Here is a 22825-nt window from a genome sequence, read left to right as displayed (position 1 = left end):
CACGCTGCCGATGGAGGCGCATGCAGCCTAGACCTACGGCTTCAGAAACAAGTGGAAGACGCTGATTGACAGGTTTAATTACCGTTTCCAAAAAATGTGACCAAAGAGGTTGCTTTCTTCTAGAAACAGTGCCACCCTTGTTTGCAGGCGATGTCAGGTATTGCACATCAGTGCTATGAACTCTACCAGACAGCCAATATTACACTGATCTGCCACAATTAAAGGTTTTTGTTCCCCACATACAAAGTTCATTTTAATAAATAGATATGAAACAGTAAGTTCCACAATTGGACATGTTTTTTAAAAAAAAATGTTCCTGTGCTGAGATAATCTTATATATGTGCCCCTGCTGTGTACTGTGTAATGTCCGTGTCTGACCGAACGGGGATATGTTCTGATCATACCACATCTCCTAGCATGGGAAAATGCAAGAGTATACAGATATTATGGCAGGGAATCATAGATGATTTTTTATGTGAGGTAAAACATTTATCTGCCGGTTTTAAAAAATTTTTTCCTGTGCGGAGATAATTTTATATATGTGCTCCAGCTATGTACTGTGTAATGGCCATGTCTGACCATCAGACCATACATGTCTGACACGGTCTGATCATACCCCATCTCCTGGGCCGGGGAGGACGCAAAAGAGTATGAAGACATTACAGCACAGGATTATAGTGGATTCTTTCTGTGAAGTAAAACATTTCCCTGCCGGTCTTAAAAAAAAAAATGTTCCTGTGCGGAGATAATGTTATATATGTGTCCCAGCTATGTGCTGTGTAATGGCCGTGTCTGATCATACAGTGACATGGTCTGAGCATACCACATCTCCAGGGCCGGGGAAGACGCAAAAGGGTATAAAGACATTACAGCACAGGATTATAAATGATTCTGTGAGGTAAAACATTTCCCTGCCTGTTTTTAACAAAATGTTCTTGTGCTGAGATAATCTATGTGGTTTGTAATGGCCATGTCTGACCGTACAGGGACATGATCTGATCATACCACATCTTCAGGGCCGGGGAAGATGCAAAAGTGTAAAAAGACATTACAGCACAGGATTATAGCTGATTCTTTCTGTGAGGTAAAATATTTCCCTGCCTTCTTTACTTCCTACCCTCGTTTTCTTTTTGGTTCCTCTTATTGGAATCTTCATTCTGATTGTCTTTCCTCCGTTCATTGGTGGTGCTGAAGTAATGGATCCCACCTGTAGGAAAGAAGCAAATATGTTACCAATCCACACAAAGCAGTAAGGGCTTGTCCTGCCTTATAATGTGAACTAGCTGTGATTATCGAGTCTGCAGCTCCGCTCCTGTTCACTATCACAGGAGTGGAGCTGCAGCATCCATGCCTGACAATCGATACCCCCTGTAACCGCCTCTGGATAACGCAAGAAATAACAGACCTAGGAGCCTCCAGAGCTGAGCGGGATTTTCAACGGCGTGTCGTCTTATTAGGAATCCTGTCACTCCGCTAGATATCGGGGTCACCGTCCTGCACAGTAATGTCTGAAAGACAAAAGAAAATCACAAGCTAAATCCGGCAGGTCCGGGCTCATCCAAGAAGGAGGACCACCGAAAGGCAAAGCCGGCGATACACCCGAATCATCCAGGGTAAGCTCATACTGGTATTCTCACATCCCCTCAATCTCTGCCATCAGTACACCAAGACGGCCACCAGCGCAACCGCCCCCCGGTCACCGGCGCAACCTCCCCCCGGTCACCGGCGCAACCGCCCCCCGGTCACCGGCGCAACCGCCCCCCCGGTCACCGGCACAACCGCCCCCCCGGTCACCGGCGCAACCGCCCCCCCCGGCCACCGGCGCAACCGCCCCCCCCGGCCACCGGCGCAACCGCCCCCCCCCCCCCCGGCGCAACCGCCCCCCGGCACAACCGCCCCCCCCGGCGCAACCGTCCCCCGGCGCAACCGACCCCCGGCCACCGGCGCAACCGACCCCGGCCACCATCTGTCCCTCTTATAAGGCTATGTGCACCCGTGGCCTTTTTTCATGCAATTTTCCTTGCTTATTTTATCAATAAAAGAAAAAAAAAAAAAGCATCCCAGCAAAGTCTACAAGAATCCTGACTTGCTGCGCACACGCTGCTTCTTTTTTTGCCTTGCAGATTTTGGTAGGGTGTTAAACTGCCGGGAGCGGTCGCGCAGTAACCCCCGCAGTCACCAAGACTAAAAAAAAAAAAAAGCAAAGTGGGTATATAGCCTTACTGTCCCTGTAATCTGCCCCTCTTATTACTGTCCATATCATCTCTGTATCTGCCCCTGCTGTCACTTCCTGCCCCCTGCTGTCTCCCCCTGCCCTATATTATTGCATCCCCTCTATTGTCGCCCTCCTGCCCTGTTATTGCCCCTGCCCTCTATTGTTGCTCCCATACCCTCTGCTGTCTCCCCTGCCCTCTATTGTCACCCTCCCCCCGCAGTCTCCCTCTGCTGTCGCCCCCTGTCCTGCGTTGTTGCTTCCCTGCCCTCTACTGTCGCCCCCCTGCTGGCTCCCTCTGCGCTTGCCCCCTGCCCGGTTATCGCCCCTGCCCTCTATTGTCACTTCCCTTTCAGCTGCTGTCTCCCCCTGCCCTTCGTTGTTGCCCCCCTGCCCTCTGCTGGCTCCCCCTGCAGTCTCCCCCTGCCCTGTTATTACCCCTGCCCTTCGTTGTCACCCCCCTGCGCTCTGCTGGCTCCCCCTGCTGTCCACCCTGCCCTGCGTTGTTGCCCCCCTGCTGTCTCCCCCATGCCATTTGCTGTCTCCCCCTGCAGTCTCTCTCTGCCCTGTATTATTGCCCCTACCCTGCGTTGTTGCCCCCCTGCTGTGACCCCTTTCCTGTTTTGTCTCCCCCTGCCCTGTATTATTGACCCTGTCCTCTGCTGTCTCCCACTGCCCGGTTATCGCCCCTGCCCTCTATTGTCACTTCCCTTTCAGCTGCTGTCTCCCCCTGCCCTTCGTTGTTGCCCCCCTGCCCTCTGCTGGCTCCCCCTGCAGTCTCCCCCTGCCCTGTTATTACCCCTGCCCTTCGTTGTTGCCCCCCTGCGCTCTGCTGGCTCCCCCTGCTGTCCACCCTGCCCTGCGTTGTTGCCCCCCTGCTGTCTCCCCCATGCCATTTGCTGTCTCCCCCTGCAGTCTCTCTCTGCCCTGTATTATTGCCCCTGCCCTGCGTTGTTGCCCCCCTGCTGTGACCCCTTTCCTGTTTTGTCTCCCACTGCCCTGTTATTGACCCTGCCCTCTATTGTCGCCCCCATGCCATCTGCTGCCTCCCCCTGCCCTCTATTGTTGCCCCCTGCCCTCTGTTGCCTCCATGCTCCCCTATACCTGCAGTACTCCTCCGGAGCTGCTGCTCCTTATCCCCGTCCTGCTCAGCAGCCGCCAGGCTCCGTACAGACCGGCCGGCCGCCTCCCCAGAGCCCGCAGCAGTGGCCCCATGTGTGGGCCGGGCTGATAATCGAGGCCGAGGCCTCCCCGCGGCCTAGTGACTGGGCGCAGGACTCGGAGCCGTCTGCCCGCCCACTGTCATCAGAAGCCGCAGCCCCGGAGCTGAGGAGACGCCTCACCCCGCTCCCATCCATACACTTTATCTTATCGCTTCTGTATTAACCCCTTCAGGACCAGGTGTTCATTTTTTAATATTCAGTTTTGTTTTATTTTACTATTTAAAGCAAAAAGAAATATAAAAAAATTGCAAAAAAATATTGTCTTTAGTCAGTGTAGCGGTCACCAGACATCCCCCGGCGGAAGACGAAGCTAATTGGCAGCAGCGGTCACCAGACGTCCCCCGGCGGAAGAGGAAGCTAATTGGCAGCAGCGGTCACCAGACGTCCCCCGGCGGAAGACGAAGCTAATTGGCAGCAGCGGTCACCAGACATAACCCTCACCAGAAGAGGAAGCTAGCTGACTGCAGCGGTCACCAGACGTCCCCCTGCGGAAGAGGAAGTTAATCGGCTGCAGCGGTCACCAGACGTCCCTCAGTGGAAGAGGAAGCGAATTTGCTGCAGCAGTCATCAGACGTCCTCTGGCGGAAGGGAAGCTAATTGGCTGCAGTGTTCACCTGGCATCTCCTGCTGGAAGAAGGAAGTAATTGGCTGCAGCGGTCACCAGACGTTCCCCTCTGAAAGAGGAAGCTAATTGGCAGCAGCGGTCACCAGACGTCCCCCGGCGGAAGACGAAGCTAATCGGCTGCAGCAGTCACCAGACATAACCCTCACCAGAAGAGGAAGCTAGCTGACTGCAGCGGTCACCAGACGTCCCCCTGCGGAAGAGGAAGTTAATCGGCTGCAGCGGTCACCAGACGTCCCTCAGTGGAAGAGGAAGCGAATTTGCTGCAGCAGTCATCAGACGTCCTCTGGCGGAAGGGAAGCTAATTGGCTGCAGTGTTCACCTGGCATCTCCTGCTGGAAGAAGGAAGTAATTGGCTGCAGCGGTCACCAGACGTTCCCCTCTGAAAGAGGAAGCTAATTGGCTGCATCGGTCACCTGGCGTCTCCTGCTGGAAAAGGAACGTAATTGACTGCAGTGGTCACCAGACATCCCTCACCGAAAGAGGAAGTTAATTGGCTGTAGTGGTCACCAGACATCCCCCGCCAGAAGAGGAACCTAACTGGCTGCAGCGGTCACCTGGCAGTTCCTGCTAGAAGAAGGTAATTGACTGCAGCATAACCAGATATCCATCACTGAAAGCAGAAGCTAACTGGCTGCAGCGGTCATCAGATGTCCATCAATGGAAGAGGAAGCTAATTGGCTGCAGCGGTCACCAGACATCCTTCATCCAAAGAATTAACTAGGAGAACGGCAGGAAACACAGGCAACAAATTCAAGAGACAATGGGGTCATATAGGGGTTTTGTTTTTTTAAGAAAACAATGAGCCATTTTTTTAATAATATAGAGTAGTGGACATCCCCTTTAACAGCATGATCGGCCCCCAGTACAGGCCTGCTCAGGAATATAAATAATGACGGTAATAAACATCAGCTTTATCCCCACTGCTCCTAAGTATATGTCACCGAGAGATGTCAGGGAACAGTATATGGGTCCCTGTGCAGGAACACTATATGGGTCCCTGTGCAGGAACACTATATGGGTCCCTGTGCAGGAACAGTATATGGGTCCCTGTGCAGGAACAGTATATGGGCCCCTGTGCAAGAACAGTATATGGGCCCCTGTGCAGGAACAGTATATGGGCCCCTGTGCAGGAACAGTATATGGGTCCCTGTGCAGGAACACTATATGGGTCCCTGTGCAAGAACAGTATATGGGTCCCTGTGCAGGAACAGTATATGGGCCCCTGTGCAAGAACAGTATATGGGCCCCTGTGCAGGAACAGTATATGGCCCCTGTGCAAGAACAGTATATGGGTCCCTGTGCAGGAACAGTATATGGCCCCTGTGCAAGAACAGTATATGGGCCCCTGTGCAGGAACAGTCTATGGGTCTCTGTGCAGGAACAGTATATGGCCCCTGTGCAAGAACAGTATATGGGCCCCTGTGCAGGAACAGTATATGGGCCCCTGTGCAGGAACAGTATATGGGTCCCTGTGCAGGAACAGTATATGGCCCCTGTGCAAGAACAGTATATGGGCCCCTGTGCAGGAACAGTATATGGCCCCTGTGCAAGAACAGTATATGGGTCCCTGTGCAGGAACAGTATATGGCCCCTGTGCAAGAACAGTATATGGGCCCCTGTGCAGGAACAGTCTATGGGTCTCTGTGCAGGAACAGTATATGGGTCCCTGTGCAGGAACAGTATATGGGCCCCTGTGCAGGAACAGTATATGGCCCCTGTGCAAGAACAGTATATGGGCCCCTGTGCAAGAACAGTCTATGGGCCCCTGTGCAGGAACAGTATATGGATCCCTCTGCAGGAACAGTATATGGGCCCCTGTGCAGGAACAGTATATGGATCCCTCTGCAGGAACAGTATATGGGTCCCTGTGCAGGAACAGTATATGGGCCCCTGTGCAGGAACAGTATATGGGTCCCTGTGCAGGAACAGTATATGGGCCCCTGTGCAGGAACAGTATATGGGCCCCTGTGCAGGAACAGTATATGGGCCCCAGTGCAGGAACAGTATATGGGCCCCTGTGCAGGAACAGTATATGGGCCCCTGTGCAGGAACAGTATATGGGCCCCTGTGCAGGAACAGTATATGGGCCCCTGTGCAGGAACAGTATATGGGCCCCTGTGCAGGAACAGTATATGGGCCCCTGTGCAGGAACAGTATATGGGCCCCTGTGCAGGAATAGTATATGGGCCCCTGTGCAGGAACAGTATATGGATCCCTCTGCAGGAACAGTATATGGGTCCCTGTGCAGGAACAGTATATGGGTCCCTGTGCAGGAACAGTATATGGGTCCCTGTGCAGGAACAGTATATGGGTCCCTGTGCAGGAACAGTATATGGGTCCCTGTGCAGGAACAGTATATGGGCCCCTGTGCAGGAACAGTATATGGGCCCCTGTGCAGGAACAGTATATGGGCCCCTGTGCAGGAACAGTATATGGGCCCCTGTGCAGGAATAGTATATGGGCCCCTGTGCAGGAACAGTATATGGATCCCTCTGCAGGAACAGTATATGGGTCCCTGTGCAGGAACAGTATATGGGTCCCTGTGCAGGAACAGTATATGGGTCCCTGTGCAGGAACAGTATATGGGTCCCTGTGCAGGAACAGTATATGGGCCCCTGTGCAGGAACAGTATATGGGCCCCTGTGCAGGAACAGTATATGGGCCCCTGTGCAGGAACAGTATATGGGCCCTTTGCAGCCCAGTAGCTTCTCATAATGCACAATCCCGTCTGCTTTGGAGGAATTAATGGCCCCGTATCCTTTGCACTGATGATATTTCCGCCCTCGCCAGTATTCCTTTCGTTCTTCTCATCCTGCTGGTGCTTGAACTTCCGCAAATTGGAATCCAGATGGCGCTGCGCTATAACAAATATCAAGCCCGTGTTTTGTATTTTATGGAAAATCACATCCGGAGGAGTCTCGTGACAAAAACAGGAAGTAAAAGGAGCTGAGAGCAGTGACGTAATGGTGCCAGTAAATATAGTCCCCAAATACGGCGGCATTAGAGCCAGTATCCCAGACCTGGAGGTGATCAACACCGATATTATACTTTGCAATGAATATCTATTTATTCTCATTATCATCGGAAAAACAAGCAACGCTGCAATGTACTTGTTGGGAGGCACGGTGGCTCAGTGATTAGCACTGTATGGTGGCTCAGTGGTTAGCACTGCAGTCTTGCATCGCTGGGGGCTTGGGTTCAAATCCCACCAAGGACAACATCTGAAAGGAGTTTATATGTTCTCCCCGTGTTTTCATGGGTTTCCTCCCACACCCCAAAGACATGCAGATAGGTAATTTAGATTGTGAGCCCCAATGGGGACAGAGTTGCCAATGTATGTAAAGCGCTGTGGAATTAATGGCTCTATATAAATGAATAAATATTATTACTTGTTATTAAAAATCCTCTCCAATCTCAATGAATTTTATGGTTTATTGCTTGTTACAGAGGTCACGCACCGCTGCAGTCTTATCAGAGGTAGCTGTTTTCTAAGGCAACGAAGGTATTAATTCCAAGCGCTTTCCAATAGTGCCTCTTTCCTCTTTCTTTCTTCTCGCCTCTGCTTGCAGCATCAGAGAGCGGACAGCTAAGGTTAGGACACCTCTGCAGAGGTGGCCGGTAGCCTAGTCAACGATGGCATTAATTACAAGCACTTTCCAATAGAGCCTGTAAGCTCTGCACTGACAATAGGGGGGCGTCTTCCCTCCTCTCTCCTCTTCTTGCAGCAGCAGAGAGTGGACAGCTCAGGTAAGACACCTCTGCAGAGGTGGTCAGTAGCCTACGCAACGAGCAGTAATCTTTGATATTAAAAATACCTCCATTTTGGAGAAAAAAAGAGACCACATTGCAAAGTTGTTGGATTTTACAAGCAGGTTGCAATTTTTACAGAAAGATTATCCAGGACTGATTACTGTGGAGTCTCATCTTTATGGGAGGCACGGTGGCTCAGTGGTTAGCACTGCAGTCTTGTGGTGGCTCAGTGGTTAGCAATGCAGTCTTGCAGCGCTGGGGTCCTGGGTTCAAATCCCACCAAGGACAACATCTTCAAGGAGTTTGTATGTTCTCCCCGTGTTTGCGTGGGTTTCCTCCCACACTCCAAAGACATACAGATAGGGAATTTAGACTGTGAGCCCCAATGGGGACAGCGTTCCTGATGTATGTAAAGCGCTGCGGAATATATTAGTGCTATATATAAAATTAAAAAAAAATATCTTGACCTTGAAGATAAGAATGACCTTAGAAAAGGTCTTGGAAATCTCCTGAACAGAGTAGCATGCCGTCCTTCTGTCTTGGCTGTCAGTGGGGGTAAGTTTCCAACCTTCAGGCACGGGCCCAAATATTCTGGATAAGATGCATGGTAGCCCCAGCTGTCCTGGCATCGGTGGCTTCACTCCACTGATGATAGCAAGACATCTTCAAGGATTCTGCACACGGTTGACGAGCAAGGTCAGAACAAAGATTAAAAAAGACCTCGGTTCATCTGCAAAAAAACAAAACAAAATCAAAGATTACAGTTGTGCAGTGGGGGGAATGAGAGTCATCTGGGGGGCTGCAAAAAGGGGCGTTGTGGGGGGGAGAGGTGGCGACGATAATCAGAATGTGACACAGGGCACTTCGGTGGTCTCCAAAAAGAGTCAATGACTTTCGATGAGGCTGGTGATTGTCTGCAGTGTTTAGGAGGCTAGAATAGGACAAGGCGCATCTGCTTTAGTCACCTGACCGCTGCAGCCAATCAGTCTGAAAAGCAGGATGTCATTGCCCTTCCTGCCTGTATTTTTGGCAATTGGGTTTCATTAAAAATTTGCACCGTTTAGCTTTTGTAGATCGAGTTAACTGAGGATCGGTCAGTGAGCTCTGAGGGGAGTCTGTAAGTCAATGATCTGTTTTTCTGAGGTCCTCCTTGATGATTTATGACTAAATTGAACTTATAGGAAAACAAAGGACCCATAAAAGCCAAAAGGTGCAAAATTTGCAATGAAATCCAATTGCAAAAATATTTTTAGCCCCAAATACATGCATTTAAGTAAAAAAAATGAAAAAATTAGCCCTAAATGTTGACAACCCCTTTAAAAGTTGGGGATCGTCAATATTCACTTTGCAACACACAGGATGTCACATGCAATGTACATGTAATCGTCATGTGCAGCAAAGTGGGTGGAGCAGTAACAAAACAGACCAATCAGAACGCACTGTTTCCATGATTGACAGCTTCTTTCCAGGCAGAAGGCAATACGCCTTAGCTCCGCCCCTACCGCTGACGTCACTCCCAACATACACACAACAACAGAAGCGATGAAGAGACGGCAGCCGCGCCCCGCCCCCTTTCTCGCGCCCTCTCCTTCCTAGCTCCTCCTACTTTTCCCCGCATCGCTCTTGCGTCACTCGGCCAGTAAGCGTTGCCGACCCAGCAAGTCGCTGAGGCGCTGGCCAATAGGGAAGCGCGTCACGTCTCCATCGCTCCGCCCACTTTCTTCTCTCCCGGGGAGCGCGCCTTGAGGGAGTCAAAGGGCGCGTAGAAGCGGCTCGCGATGCAAGCGTTTGGGGGCGCGCACGGGAGCGGCCTCTGAGGAGAAACAACCGGCAGCGGGGGCTCCGCCTCCCCCCAGCACCGAGCGCCGCGCAGTCTGGACTCACTCTCTCCGTGCTTTTTTTGGTCTCCTTTACTTAATTTTGGGCCTTTTTTTCTCCCCCTCCCCTTCTCCTGTCAGGACCTCGTTACCGGACGCTGCTATTCAGGAGAAGCCTCGCGGACTCCCCCTCCCCCACTCGCACGTTGGTTTATCGGCCGTTGCTGGTTTCCGTTCCCCTCCCCCACCCCCCACACTTCCACCCCGGTTACCGGAGGAGGGGAGGAGGGGGAGGTAGGCCGCGGCCCCCGCTGGGTCCATGCGCAAGTTCGCGGCCTTCCCTCCCTCCTCCTCCTCCTCAGCACCGGTCCGAACACCGCGGGGCTCTGACCGCCAGGACGTCGGGACTGATAACGACCGAAGAGCAGTGCACGGTAAGCGGGGCAGGTCCTGTGGGTGCCATGGAGCTGGGCTCCATCAGGGCGGAGGAGCCACTGGTCATGTCTGGGGAGCCGGGGTCTGTGGCTCCGGTGCCGGGCTCTGCAGCAGCGGTTGTGGGTCTGTGGCTCCGGTGCCGGGCTCTGCAGCAGCGGCGGTGGGTCTGTGGCTCCGGTGCCGGGCTCTGCAGCAGCGGCGGTGGGTCTGTGGCTCCGGTGCCGGGCTCTGCAGCAGCGGTTGTGGGTCTGTGGCTCCAGTGCCGGGCTCTGCAGCAGCGGTTGTGGGTCTGTGGCTCCGGTGCCGGGCTCTGCAGCAGCGGTTGTGGGTCTGTGGCTCCGGTGCCGGGCTCTGCAGCAGCGGTTGTTGGTCTGTGGCTCCGGTGCCGGGCTCTGCAGCAGCGGTTGTGGGTCTGTGGCTCCGGTGCCGGGCTCTGCAGCAGCGGTTGTGGGTCTGTGGTTACGGTGCCGGGCTCTGCAGCAGCGGTTGTGGGTCTGTGGCTCCGGTGCCGGGCTCTGCAGCAGCGGTTGTGGGTCTGTGGCTCCGGTGCCGGGCTCTGCAGCAGCGGTTGTGGGTCTGTGGCTCCGGTGCCGGGCTCTGCAGCAGCGGTTGTGGGTCTGTGGCTCCGGTGCCGGGCTCTGCAGCAGCGGTTGTGGGTCTGTGGCTCCGGTGCCGGGCTCTGCAGCAGCGGTGGTGGGTCTGGGTCTCCGGTGCCGGGCTCTGCAGCAGCGGCGGTGGGTCTGGGTTTCCGGTGCCGGGCTCTGCAGCAGCGGTGGTGGGTCTGGGTCTCCGGTGCCGGGCTCTGCAGCAGCGGCGGTGGGTCTGGGTTTCCGGTGCCGGGCTCTGCAGCAGCGGCGGTGGGTCTGTGGCTCCGGTGCCGGGCTCTGCAGCAGCGGCGGTGGGTCTGTGGCTCCGGTGCCGGGCTCTGCAGCAGCGGCGGTGGGTCTGTGGCTCCGGTGCCGGGCTCTGCAGCAGCGGCGGTGGGTCTGTGGCTCCGGTGGCGGGCTCTGCAGCAGCGGTGGTGGGTCTGTGGCTCCGGTGCCGGGCTCTGCAGCAGCGGTTGTGGGTCTGTGGCTCCGGTGCCGGGCTCTGCAGCAGCGGTTGTGGGTCTGTGGTTCCGGTGCCGGCCTCTGCAGCAGCGGTTGTGGGTCTGTGGTTCCGGTGCCGGGCTCTGCAGCAGCGGTTGTGGGTCTGTGGCTCCGGTGCCGGGCTCTGCAGCAGCGGTTGTGGGTCTGTGGCTCCGGTGCCGGGCTCTGCAGCAGCGGTTGTGGGTCTGTGGCTCCGGTGCCGGGCTCTGCAGCAGCGGTTGTGGGTCTGTGGCTCCGGTGCCGGACTCTGCAGCGGTGGTAGGTCTGTGGCTCCGTTGCCGGGCTCTGCAGCGGTGGTGGGTCTGGGTCTCCGGTGCCGAGCTCTGCAGCAGCGGTGGTGGGTCTGGGTCTCTGGTGCCGGGCTCTGCAGCAGCGGCGGTGGGTCTGTGGCTCCGGTGCCGGGCTCTGCAGCAGCGGCGGTGGGTCTGTGGCTCCGGTGCCGGGCTCTGCAGCAGCGGCGGTGGGTCTGTGGCTCCGGTGCCGGGCTCTGCAGCAGCGGCGGTGGGTCTGTGGCTCCGGTGCCGGGCTCTGCAGCAGCGGCGGTGGGTCTGTGGCTCCGGTGCCGGGCTCTGCAGCAGCGGCGGTGGGTCTGTGGCTCCGGTGCCGGGCTCTGCAGCAGCGGCGGTGGGTCTGTGGCTCCGGTGCCGGGCTCTGCAGCAGCGGCGGTGGGTCTGTGGCTCCGGTGCCGGGCTCTGCAGCAGCGGCGGTGGGTCTGTGGCTCCGGTGCCGGGCTCTGCAGCAGCGGCGGTGGGTCTGTGGCTCCGGTGCCGGGCTCTGCAGCAGCGGCGGTGGGTCTGTGGCTCCGGTGCCGGGCTCTGCAGCAGCGGCGGTGGGTCTGTGGCTCCGGTGCCGGGCTCTGCAGCAGCGGCGGTGGGTCTGTGGCTCCGGTGCCGGGCTCTGCAGCAGCGGCGGTGGGTCTGTGGCTCCGGTGCCGGGCTCTGCAGCAGCGGCGGTGGGTCTGTGGCTCCGGTGCCGGGCTCTGCAGCAGCGGCGGTGGGTCTGTGGCTCCGGTGCCGGGCTCTGCAGCAGCGGCGGTGGGTCTGTGGCTCCGGTGCCGGGCTCTGCAGCAGCGGCGGTGGGTCTGTGGCTCCGGTGCCGGGCTCTGCAGCAGCGGCGGTGGGTCTGTGGCTCCGGTGCCGGGCTCTGCAGCAGCGGCGGTGGGTCTGTGGCTCCGGTGCCGGGCTCTGCAGCAGCGGCGGTGGGTCTGTGGCTCCGGTGCCGGGCTCTGCAGCAGCGGCGGTGGGTCTGTGGCTCCGGTGCCGGGCTCTGCAGCAGCGGCGGTGGGTCTGTGGCTCCGGTGCCGGGCGCCAGGGCTCTATTTTGGTGGGATGTATCTTTCTTTGTGTAGGATATTAACTTCCTTATTGCTGGAGACCCTCCGTGATCTCATTAACACAGTTCTCCGGTTTTGATGCTCGACCTCCATTCATTCCCTGTGGGATAGATCTGAATACAGAGCTCGGATGTTTTGGGCCATTCCATATGCACCTCTCCTCCATTTAGAGCTGGGCTTGCAGCATTCAGTAACTTAATCCCTATCTACTTCATTCAGGGCTGTGCTCTGCAGAGCCCCCTCTTTGGATCTCTGGGGGGCCCAATGGCTGTGTTTGCAGCATTCAGTAAGTTGTTCCCTAGCTACACTATTCTAGATGAGGTTTTGCAGAGCCCAATTCTTAGTATCACTGGAGGTCGTGCTGTTTGGACTTCCATTGGACAGAAAGTTATCCCCTATCCTGCTAAAAGGATATTACTATCCTAGAAATAAAGGGGTTATCCAATTTCTCAAAAGGTAACCGATTGGTCACCAGTCATTCCCAATATAAACTAAAGCTACCCCCTTTAATTGGTCTATTACTATCAACTTGTATATAGGCCCCATACATTCCCCCCCCTCATTGCAAAAAAAAAACTTTTTAGAAGTCCTGCCCCGTATGCAAATTAGTCCGGTCTGGGGGGGGGGGGGCGGCGTCTGGGCCGCTTCTATCAGAGGAATCTGTCTTTCTGCCTTGATTGATGTGCATGATGCGTCCTACGTCATCCACAGACCTTGCACCCGTGCAGTTGAAGCATCACTTGGCTCTGTCCATCTGTGCCGGCACCGACTTTACTTCTGGTGTGTTACAAGCTCCTCCTTGGAGTAAATTGCGCATGCGCTGCATCTGTGCAAGAGCAAGATGATTGCAGACTTCTATGGATGTGTTATCCACATCAGTCATGACCGTTGTTTACAAATGGTCGCAAATCAGTGGGTTGCAATTCGCACAACCCAGTACATCTGCCTAGTCCGGCAGTCTGGTTTGAGACCAGCCTTTTCTTTCAACTAGCCGGCCTGTCAGATTAATGTTGTGGCCATTGGTTCGATTCTAGTCACGTGCTGTCGGTATAGACGCTGCACCATGATGCTAGTAGCATGGCATGTGACTGTTGTGGCCACTTGAGCTCTATGGTCAGATGCTAGTAAACAAGACCTCTGCTCAAGTGCCAAGGGACGATAGTGATTAGTATTTTTAATATTAGATGGTAGATAAATTAAATGAACGTTTGTGCAGTGATAGATTTTTTGACGCGTTGCCCACTATAGGTGCCCAGAATGGCCGTGACATGTGGGGCCACGAGTGACCTACAATATAGGGGGAACGAGCCTTCATGGAGCGATTTGTTTTTGCATCGGATAAAAAAAAAATATTAATGCAACCGACTTTGTTCTGCACAGCGAGTTGGTAAAAGCCATCAATCATTGTTGGTTTCGGCCCAACGAGTGATCGTTGGGGTGAATGAGGATTTTTCCGTGTGAAGTTTGCAGACTATTACAGTATAAAAACGCTTCTCTAAACGTGCAAATCTTGAGGAATTCAGCTGATACTACGTGAAGGGCTCAAGAACATCCGCATGTGAAGTATGCGGAATCTGCTGATGTGTTTTCGATTGGTTCCTTTAAGCCCTGCACCAATCACAAAGGATTTTCGTATATAAGCTAAAGCCAGTGCTATACTGGCACTATCGGGCTGATTCTCTACATACCATTACTCTTCAGCTCGGATCTTTAGGTTTTGAAATCCAAGAAAGTGAAGTTTGTAAAATGAGCTGCTTGTTGAGTGACAGCAGCTGAGGAGCAGATATGTTTAGTTATCCCCTCCCCCTGTTAGAATTAGCATAAGTATTATACAAACGACTCGTTTTGTCTGTGAAAGGACCTGTGAGGTCATACCCATGTGACCTGGTATCCAGCTTTGGTGCCTGAGGCCCCGCCCCTTTTGGTCACATGCATATGACCTCACCACAGGTCCTGCTAGACAAAGTGAATGGTTTGTATAATGCTTATGCTAATTCTAACAGGGGGAGGGGATAACTATGAATATATGATCTGCCCCACTGCAACTGTCACTCAAGAAGCTGCTCATTTTACTAACTTCACTTTCTTGGATTTCAAAACCTAAACATCCGAGCTGACCACTAATGGCATGTAGATAAGCAGCCTGATAGTGCCAGTATAGCACTGGCTTTAGGTTATATACGAAAATCCTGGTGATTGGTTACCTTTAATGCATTGACCCTTCTGAAAATCCACTTCTGTATAGGTATGTTTCAGGGTCTAATCATGCATTATAGTGATCGGTTGCAGTGGACAATCGTATAGCCCATATTGAGGAGCCATGTGTAACGATTGCAAAAGAAAGAGCTGGGATCTGGTTGCTCTTAGCAGCACCACCACCTTTTGTTCCTTGATGAATCTTGACCCAACTCGCGTGGTGCGATTATCTCATGGCGTGCAAAAGTCACTGCTGTCTTTAGTATGTTAGGAAGTCAAGATGGGAGTGGGGTATACAAAGTCTCTGCAGACTAATTCCCTACCTGCATAAAAATACTGGAAAGTCGTGTTAACGTTACATTAAATATATTACTACATATAAGAAAAATGGAGCAGCACAATAAAAATTGGTGTATTGGTGCCAGCCCACTGGTTGTTCATCATAAAGTGGACAAATTCCATGCCAAAAAAATGGTATATTGGCCAACGTGATCAGTTGGTTCATCTGGGCCAGTAAATACGCCAGTTTTTTTGGCATGGAATTTGCCACTGACTTGTGCCCACTTATTATTTTTTGCTTTTGGAACTCCAGAGTAGTCAAAAATGGCTCTTGCTGCTTTAGAAGTGGCCACCGAGTATTTCACCTACGTGATGACACTGGCTAGAGACAAGGGTAGAGTCTGACTATGTCTGGTGTGCTAAGGTTTTGTTGAGGATAGTATTATGATGGGAGTTGGCATGTGTGGTACTGGAAGTACAAGCAAGACCCGGCAGAGGTGGTCCATGTCTGTTAGTTCATCACTTCCTGTGCTATGTATCTTGTGGCTGGTGTTTAGGATATCCTCTTTTCTACCTTTTTATCACATTGATACATGAAGGAAGTGAGATCTGTTTTGTATCTATCCTGGGATTTCAGCAGTGTTTGCATATGCAATGACTGTTGCTCAGATTAAACTTTTAAACCAGGGCCCTATGGGAAATAACCCAACTGTCTACTATTGGGGTAAGCGCCCACAATCAGGAGTCACTGTGTCCTGGACGCAGCGGGTTCTGACCTGCGGGGCCGCGAATCTTCTCCGCAGCTGCTTGTACCAACTATCGGGGTACAGTGTGCTGCGGTCTCTTGTTTGTGTTCTCCTTAAGGCGGACGCATGCAAATCTGCTCCAAACTATTGACATGCTGCGGCTTGGAAAGCCACACCGCAGGCTAGTGTTTGCTGCAGAAAAACAAGCACAGTGGCCACGGGATTTCTAGAAATCCCGTCCACTATTGTACTGCGTTTTGGACGCAGCGAAAGCACACTACATTGAAAATGCTGGAAACACTGATCGTGGGCACGCTCCCTTACGGCTGCAGAACACAAACTGTATAACGGTATGGTGCTGAGCCACAATAAGGTGCCCATAGCCTGCTGAGGGTATATTCTGTACCCCTAGTGATTTTTATGGAGGAATCTGGGAGCAGTCGCCATAATCCAGTGTTATTACTATTGCAGTAAGTTCCTTGTGGCGGTGTACAGGGTGTTACTCGGTTGTGTGCAGTGTCTACATGCTGTCTTGGTCGGCTCTGGCAGCAGCTTTCCTATCGCTCTGCTCAGTCCTCTTCTAAGAACGTTGCATGATGTTGGATTATTTTACAGATAAGGCGGAAAACTACTTGCCCTAAGGCTATGTGCGCACAGTGCGTTTTTCGCATTTTTCGGGTGCGTTTTTGGCCTCAACTGCAGGACTTTGCTTCCCCAGCAAAGTCTGAGTTTTCATTTTTGCTGTCCGCACACATCTGTTTTTTTACCTGCGTTTTTGAGTTAAAAAAAAAATGGACATGTCAGTTCTTTCCTGCGTTTTTCTGCGTTTCCCCCCCATGCAATGCATTGGAAAAACGCAGCAAAACGCAGAGATCAAAAACGCAGTCAAAAACGCACCAAATCGCGGCAAAAACGCATGCGTTTTTTGATGCATTTTTTCGACGCAGGTGCGTTTTCGTTCGTTTTTAGCTGCCAAAAACGCACAAAAACACAGCGTCAAAAAGACGCAGTGTGCGAACCTAGCCTAACAATGCTTTATTTTAGGATCTTCCTGAATAGCAACTTTTTGGCACCCCCACTCCCGAGACAGGTTTATAAAAAAAAAAAAAAATGGTTCTTATGTTACTGCCAAAGAGCAATACCTATATCTGAAAATCCTAGTGTTTGCTTGACAGTGTTTAGCAAACCTGTAAACTAGAGACTGATATCAGTGTGGTTATTATGTATGACCAATGCTATTTGCTGGCCCCATAAAGGTCCAATAGTGAGGCTCTGCCATTACTGTGGGGGTTTCCATTATAATAGAAGGCTGTTTACTTCTGCTGGGTTGTTTTAGATTACTGCCATAACCTAATTAAGTCTCTGCGTAACCTGTTCTACGTCTGTGCTTTAATCTGCAGGCCATTTACTGTAATATATCCTGGCCCTGATAGCATTTTCGTCAAGAATATGACTAGAGACCACAGACCTCTTCATGGAGAGATCCAGCATGTTTAGTGGTAGGGTCTGAGCTCATGTTGTTTGCAGCAGAAATTTCTACACCATTTCCTCATCTCTCGACAGGAAAAAGCCCTCTGTAATAGTCGTCTTTTTTTTTTTTTTTTTTCTTTTCTTAATGTGCTTTTGTTGCAAATTTCTTCCCATTATTATGGGTGAAATCTGCAGCAAAAATGCTGAGAGAATTGACATGCTGCAAATATGCAAGGAAATAAAAATGAGCAATGTGACTTTAGGCATATCATCCACTTTGCTGGGACTAGGTTTTGCGTCAAATCTGTGCAGAAAAAAAAAAACATACGAAAACGGCAGCGTGTGCACAGACCTGTTATTCGAATCAAATCCTCCATAAGGCCCTGCGCGCACTCTGCGGTTTTTGCCTGAAATGCTGCAGAAAATGTTCATAACCTTTCTGCAGTCATGCCCCAGCAAAACCTATGGTAAAAAAAAGTGTGGGATTTTTTTTCCCCCTATGGCTATGTGCGCACTTGGAAATGGAATTTTCTTGAGAAAATTCCGCATGCTCTCAAAGATTACCGCACCCGCGGTAAAAAACCGCTGCAAACCGCATGCGGTATTGTTCGCGGTATTGCTGCGGTTTTGCCGCGTGCGGGTTGGGATGTGCTTTATTGCATTCAATGCAATAAAGCACATTGAAAAAAAAAGTCATTTAATTCTGAGATAGTAGATAGACAGAAGAATAGATAGAGGGATAGATAGATAGACAGACGGATAGATAGAGGGATAGATAGAGGACAGATCGCTGCATTTCCCACGGTCGACAGCGAGTTCACATTACCGGCCGTGGGAAATGACCGGTAATTACCTCTGCTGTCTGCTGCATTCATTCAGTGCTGTGTCTGTGACAGTCGCGGCTGGATGTAAGCAGCGCAGGAGCTGTGGATTACGTCGGAGCTTTGTTTGGGGGGGGTTAATAAAAGGGTGAACGAGGCTTGTTTGTTTTATTTAAAATAAAGGATTTTTCGGTGTCTGTGTTTTATTCACTTTACTTACGGGTTGATCATGTCAGCTGTCACATAGACTCTGCCATGATCAAGCCTGGAGTTAATGGCGGTGATCCACCACCATTAACCCCTTGTATTACCTTGCTGCCACTGCTACACGGCAGCAAGAAGAGCCGGGGACATGCCGGTGCTGCCGCATAATGCATGCGACAGTCCCGGGGCAGCTGCGGCTGATATTCTCGGCTGCGGGAGGTGGGAGTGAGGCGGGGGACATTAACCCTGCCCCTCTCCCTCCCCAGCCTGAGAATACCGGGCCGCCGCTGTGTGCTTACCTCGGCTGGATGGTAAATATGCAGCGGAGCCCACGTTCTTTGTTTTCTATATTTCCGTTTTCTTTCTATGTGTCTGTCTTCTATGTCTGATGTCTATCTGTGATGTGTGTGTGTGTGTGTTTACTCTCTGCACGGCTTCCTTTTCCTGTAATGACATCACTTCCCTGCAAAACCGCAGGCAGCGATGTACATTACCGGAGGTAAACCGCGAAATACCGCAGGGAATACGCAGGAAAACGCAGTGAACCGCACAGAATTTGCTGCCTGCGTTATTCCCTGCGGGATTTCATGATTAACATTTGAGTGAATGGAGTGAAATCCCGCAGCGATGTGCGGAAAAGAAGTGACATGCACTTGTTTTTGCTGCGGGATTCCCGCAGCAAAACATGCAGCTGTCAAATTCCGCCCAGTGCGCACAGTATTTTTTTTTCTCCATAGGATTTGCTGGTGATTCACTGCAGAGATGTTATGAACACTTTCTGCAGCGAAACATGCAGCAAATCCGCGGCAAAATCCGGTAAGTGCGCACATAGCCTATAGGTTTTGCTGCAGAATTTCTGGAGCAAAAAGAATGAGCGTGTCACTACTTTTCTGCAGGTACCTGCGTTTTTTGCCATGGATAATGGTAAAAACCGCGATAACGCACCCGCGATTTTGCCGCGGGTTAGTACCTGAGGTTTCTTTTCTTAAAAAGAAACCTCAGGTACTAACCCGCGGCAAAATCGCGGGTGCGTTATCGCGGTTTTTGGTGCGGTATTCTGCCAGAGAAGAAGAAAAGTCCATTTTCTAGTGCGCACATAACCTAAGGGGCTATTGTTATCTGATTAGTAATTCAGTGCCCAAAAAGACACTTCGTCACTGATACAATTCAATTTGTACACAGAGGCCAAGGTAAAGGCAATGAAAACTGGGGAGCTTTGCATCTTCAGGCTTGGCGGGCATCATCCAAAGGAAATGCAGCGTGGTGGCTTACCTTTTTGAAATATGGGTCATGTAGCTTTTTTTTTCTTCTCTCTCCCCCAGCAGATTCCAATCATATAAATTAGAAGGAAGTGCCTTTTTTTTTTTTTTTTTGCTTCATCTCTGCCCTAATCAGACTGCATAAATTGCAGCATGCTGCGGGTGGAATCTGATTTTTCACTCGCACCCGTACAAGTCTATGGGTGCAAGAGAAGCATCGCATTGCATCGGTGTAGTGCGAGAATCGCAACAGCTGATAATAGTGGAGATAAAGAGATTAATCCCGCCCTGTCCTCCGAGGCCGTGCTGCGATTGTAGGATCGCATCATAGTGGCTTGACAGTCGCATGACACTCCGCTTACACTCCAGCAGAGCAGGAGCCAAGTGTCATGCGATTCACTCGCATTGATGACCGTGTGGCCCCAGCATTACAGACGGTTTGACAATGAATACAGTGTTGGGTTTGCTGCGGTTGGCTGCTGCACAGGTTTATGTAATAGCAGTTTTGAAAGAAGCGTGCTATTGTCACAGAAGCAATTATAGTGGCTGCCTTCTGATTAAGGTGTGTCTGAGGTGGAGACGTGGTTTTTCTTGGAAAATATTTCCTTCTATGTATTCAATCCTGTGAATTTGACAGTGCCATTTTGTTTTGCAATGGTTCTTTTAGTTGTGTCTGAAGGCGGCTTTCATGCATATCGTTACTTGTGGGCATTGTGTCTCCTGACTGACTGGTAGAGCTTGCTGAAGGCTTATGACATGTCACATGAAAATGGAGTTGAACTTTGAGGTCATAAATCAGATGAGGAGCGCAGGAGAAGGAAGATATGAGTTATAAATGCTGCCATCCAAACCAGCTCACTGATTAATTTAGGACCGGTTTCACACATCCATAAAGCACGGACCGTTCTTGCATTGGAAAATCTGACAGTCAGTCTCCTGACCTGGGCTAGCTGCAAGAGCCTGAGGATTAGGTCAGGAAAGATCTCCCCTTGCGGGAATGGTCCGTATTTGTGTCTCGCACAAAGGATTTATTTATTTTTTTGTTTTGCTATATATATAAAAAAAAAATCACATGTGCAGTAATCATTAGCTAGATTGGATTCAGCAGCAATCTGTTGGCCAAAGAGTTGTGCACACATCGTGTGTGTGTGTGTGTGTTTTTTTTTTACTTTGGAGTCTATGGGGAAAATGGATCCGTTAACTGATTGCTATACTTATCTCCCATTTGCAACTGATCAAGTAAGCGAAAAATGTACAGCTAAATAGCGATCACTCAATGGATCTGTTTTTCGTAGGCTCTAATGTTACAGATCCAGCTAAAATCAATTTAAAAACGGACATAAAATTTGTTTGCACAACTGATTACTATTGGATCCATTCTAACAGATAATTATCCTTGCCTTATGAAGCAAATAGTGCCGTGTGAATGCTCCATAAGGCCTTTTTCACAGGTTTACGAAAAACACGTGTTTCACAGTCCGTGGTGTGTGTGCTATCTGTGTGACATTCGGCTAGCACACAGACAGCATGAGCTGTCTACTTACCTGTCTCCCGCGCTGCTCTTACTTCTGGGTCCGCAGTGAGTGCAGTGAATATGCAATGAGCATGATGAGCGGGCCCGGAAGCAACAAGCAGAGACTGCAGCGCTGGAGACGGGGAAGTATAAAAATTCTTCAATTTTATGTGACTCTTGTTTTCTCCGGTAATTGTCACATGGATCACATCATTGTGTGCTCCGTGTGATGCCTGCGCTGCCGGAGAAAAATGGACATGTCACCGTGTGAAGCACATGAACACTCGAATGCTCCACTTGGACACACGGTCTGGATGTCTGCACAAACTTGATGATTTTATTGGGTCTACACGTGTCCATGTCTCCGGTATGTGTGAAGGAGGACTAAGATAATTATACAGTCACACGTGTGCCTGCTTTGTACTCCGTTGCTATTTGTTTTATAGATTTTTTTTTCTTTCATTGAACTTTGGTTTGGGTATATATGTCATTGACTTCCGTTAGGTGTTTGGTTTATTTTTTTTTTTTCCCTCAGTTTGTGGTTTCCTGTTTTGAAGGTTGCTGCAGTCCATGTTTTTCAATACAATTGAGGAGAAAAAAAATATTCAGGTATAAAGCCACACGAAATATCCCAAAGAGTAAGGTATTAAACAGTATTTTTTTTTTTTTTTTTTCCCATGTCAGTCTGTTTGCTTTCAGCAAGCTGCACTGCTTGCATAGTGTGTATTGTACACACTGTAAGAACTTTGTAGCTGGTTTGGTCAGTCTTAGGCTATTTGCCACGGGAGATTAAACCTGCGGATTTATCTGCGGAAAATTTGCAGATTTTTCTGGATTTTCCAGATAAATCTGCAGGTTTCAGCAAGTACAGACACTCCCCATGTAAATGCATGTCAATTTTATTTCTGCGGAATTACCTGCTGAAATCCCGGCCCTCCACTATGGAGATAGAGGCCAGGACTTCTGCAGGTAAGCCGCACGAATGCCCGCAGGTTTACCGCACCTATTTTACTGTACTACGCTGCGGATTCCGGGGAGCAGCTGCGGGAAACCTGCGGATATATGCGCAGGTACAAACTCCCGTGGGCACATAGTACCATTGTGATTACAAGTATGTGGATTGTGTACTTGCCCTCACAGGCCAGTTAGCTTTTTCTCTGCCTCTCAGTGCTGAGAAACTAGTTATGTGAGGGCCCTTTGAAGGGCTGTGGAGTCGGTAAGCCAAACCTTCGACTCCGACTCCGACTCCTCAAATTCTCTTGCACCGACTCCGACTCCGGCTCCGACTCCGGCTCCGACTCCGACTCCGGCTCCGACTCCGACTCCGGCTCCGACTCCTACATATATTGCTTATAGTTAGGTGAAAAATTTATTGTAGTACATGAATATGTGCATGTGAACATCAGACATTTAATAATTTTTATGATACAATAATCAAGATATTTGGATAGAACATAAAATATATTTATTGGAATACAACTTTAGAACACAAAAAACTGTAATAAATTGTAAATATGTAATACACTATGTAATATACAGTAGATTACATATATATCTTGTGTGTGTATATACACTGTATATATATATATATATATATATATATATATATATATATATATATATATATATATATATATATATATATTTTACATATTTACAATTTTAGTTTTTTGTGTTCTAAAGTTGTATTCCAATAAATATTTTATGTTCTATCCAAATATCTTGATTATTGTATCATAAAAACAATTAAATGTCTGATGTTCACATTGTACTACAATAAATTTTTCACTTAAATATAAGCATTATACTAAATGTTATTATTTAGTAAAATATTCAGCACATTCTGCATTGCAC

The 22825-nt window shown here is 50.3% G+C and overlaps 2 protein-coding genes across 2 annotated transcripts in view; one reads left to right on the top strand and one right to left on the bottom strand.

Annotated features, from left to right (window-relative positions):
• The window catches only part of SPG7 (SPG7 matrix AAA peptidase subunit, paraplegin), a 52030-nt gene extending 48496 nt beyond the window's left edge, over nucleotides 1-3534 (bottom strand). Inside the window, exons 1-3 of the mRNA XM_075325955.1 lie at nucleotides 3317-3534; nucleotides 1406-1508; nucleotides 1118-1207 (exon numbers count right to left, since the gene is read on the bottom strand). Coding sequence (XP_075182070.1) covers nucleotides 1118-1207; nucleotides 1406-1508; nucleotides 3317-3427 — 304 coding nt within the window. The 5' untranslated portion in view covers nucleotides 3428-3534. The remainder of the gene's footprint in view (nucleotides 1-1117; nucleotides 1208-1405; nucleotides 1509-3316) is intronic.
• Nucleotides 3535-9527: 5993 nt separating this feature from the next.
• ANKRD11 (ankyrin repeat domain containing 11) overlaps nucleotides 9528-22825 on the top strand; it is a 240009-nt gene continuing 226711 nt past the window's right edge. Inside the window, exon 1 of the mRNA XM_075325946.1 lies at nucleotides 9528-10061. The gene's annotated coding sequence lies outside the window, so the exon portion shown is untranslated. The remainder of the gene's footprint in view (nucleotides 10062-22825) is intronic.

The sequence above is a fragment of the Anomaloglossus baeobatrachus genome, chromosome 10 (genome assembly GCF_048569485.1).
Source record: "Anomaloglossus baeobatrachus isolate aAnoBae1 chromosome 10, aAnoBae1.hap1, whole genome shotgun sequence".
NCBI classification, from domain to species: Eukaryota; Metazoa; Chordata; class Amphibia; order Anura; family Aromobatidae; genus Anomaloglossus; species Anomaloglossus baeobatrachus.
Note: the sequence above shows the minus strand (reverse complement) of the source record. Positions and strands in the feature narration are given on the sequence as shown.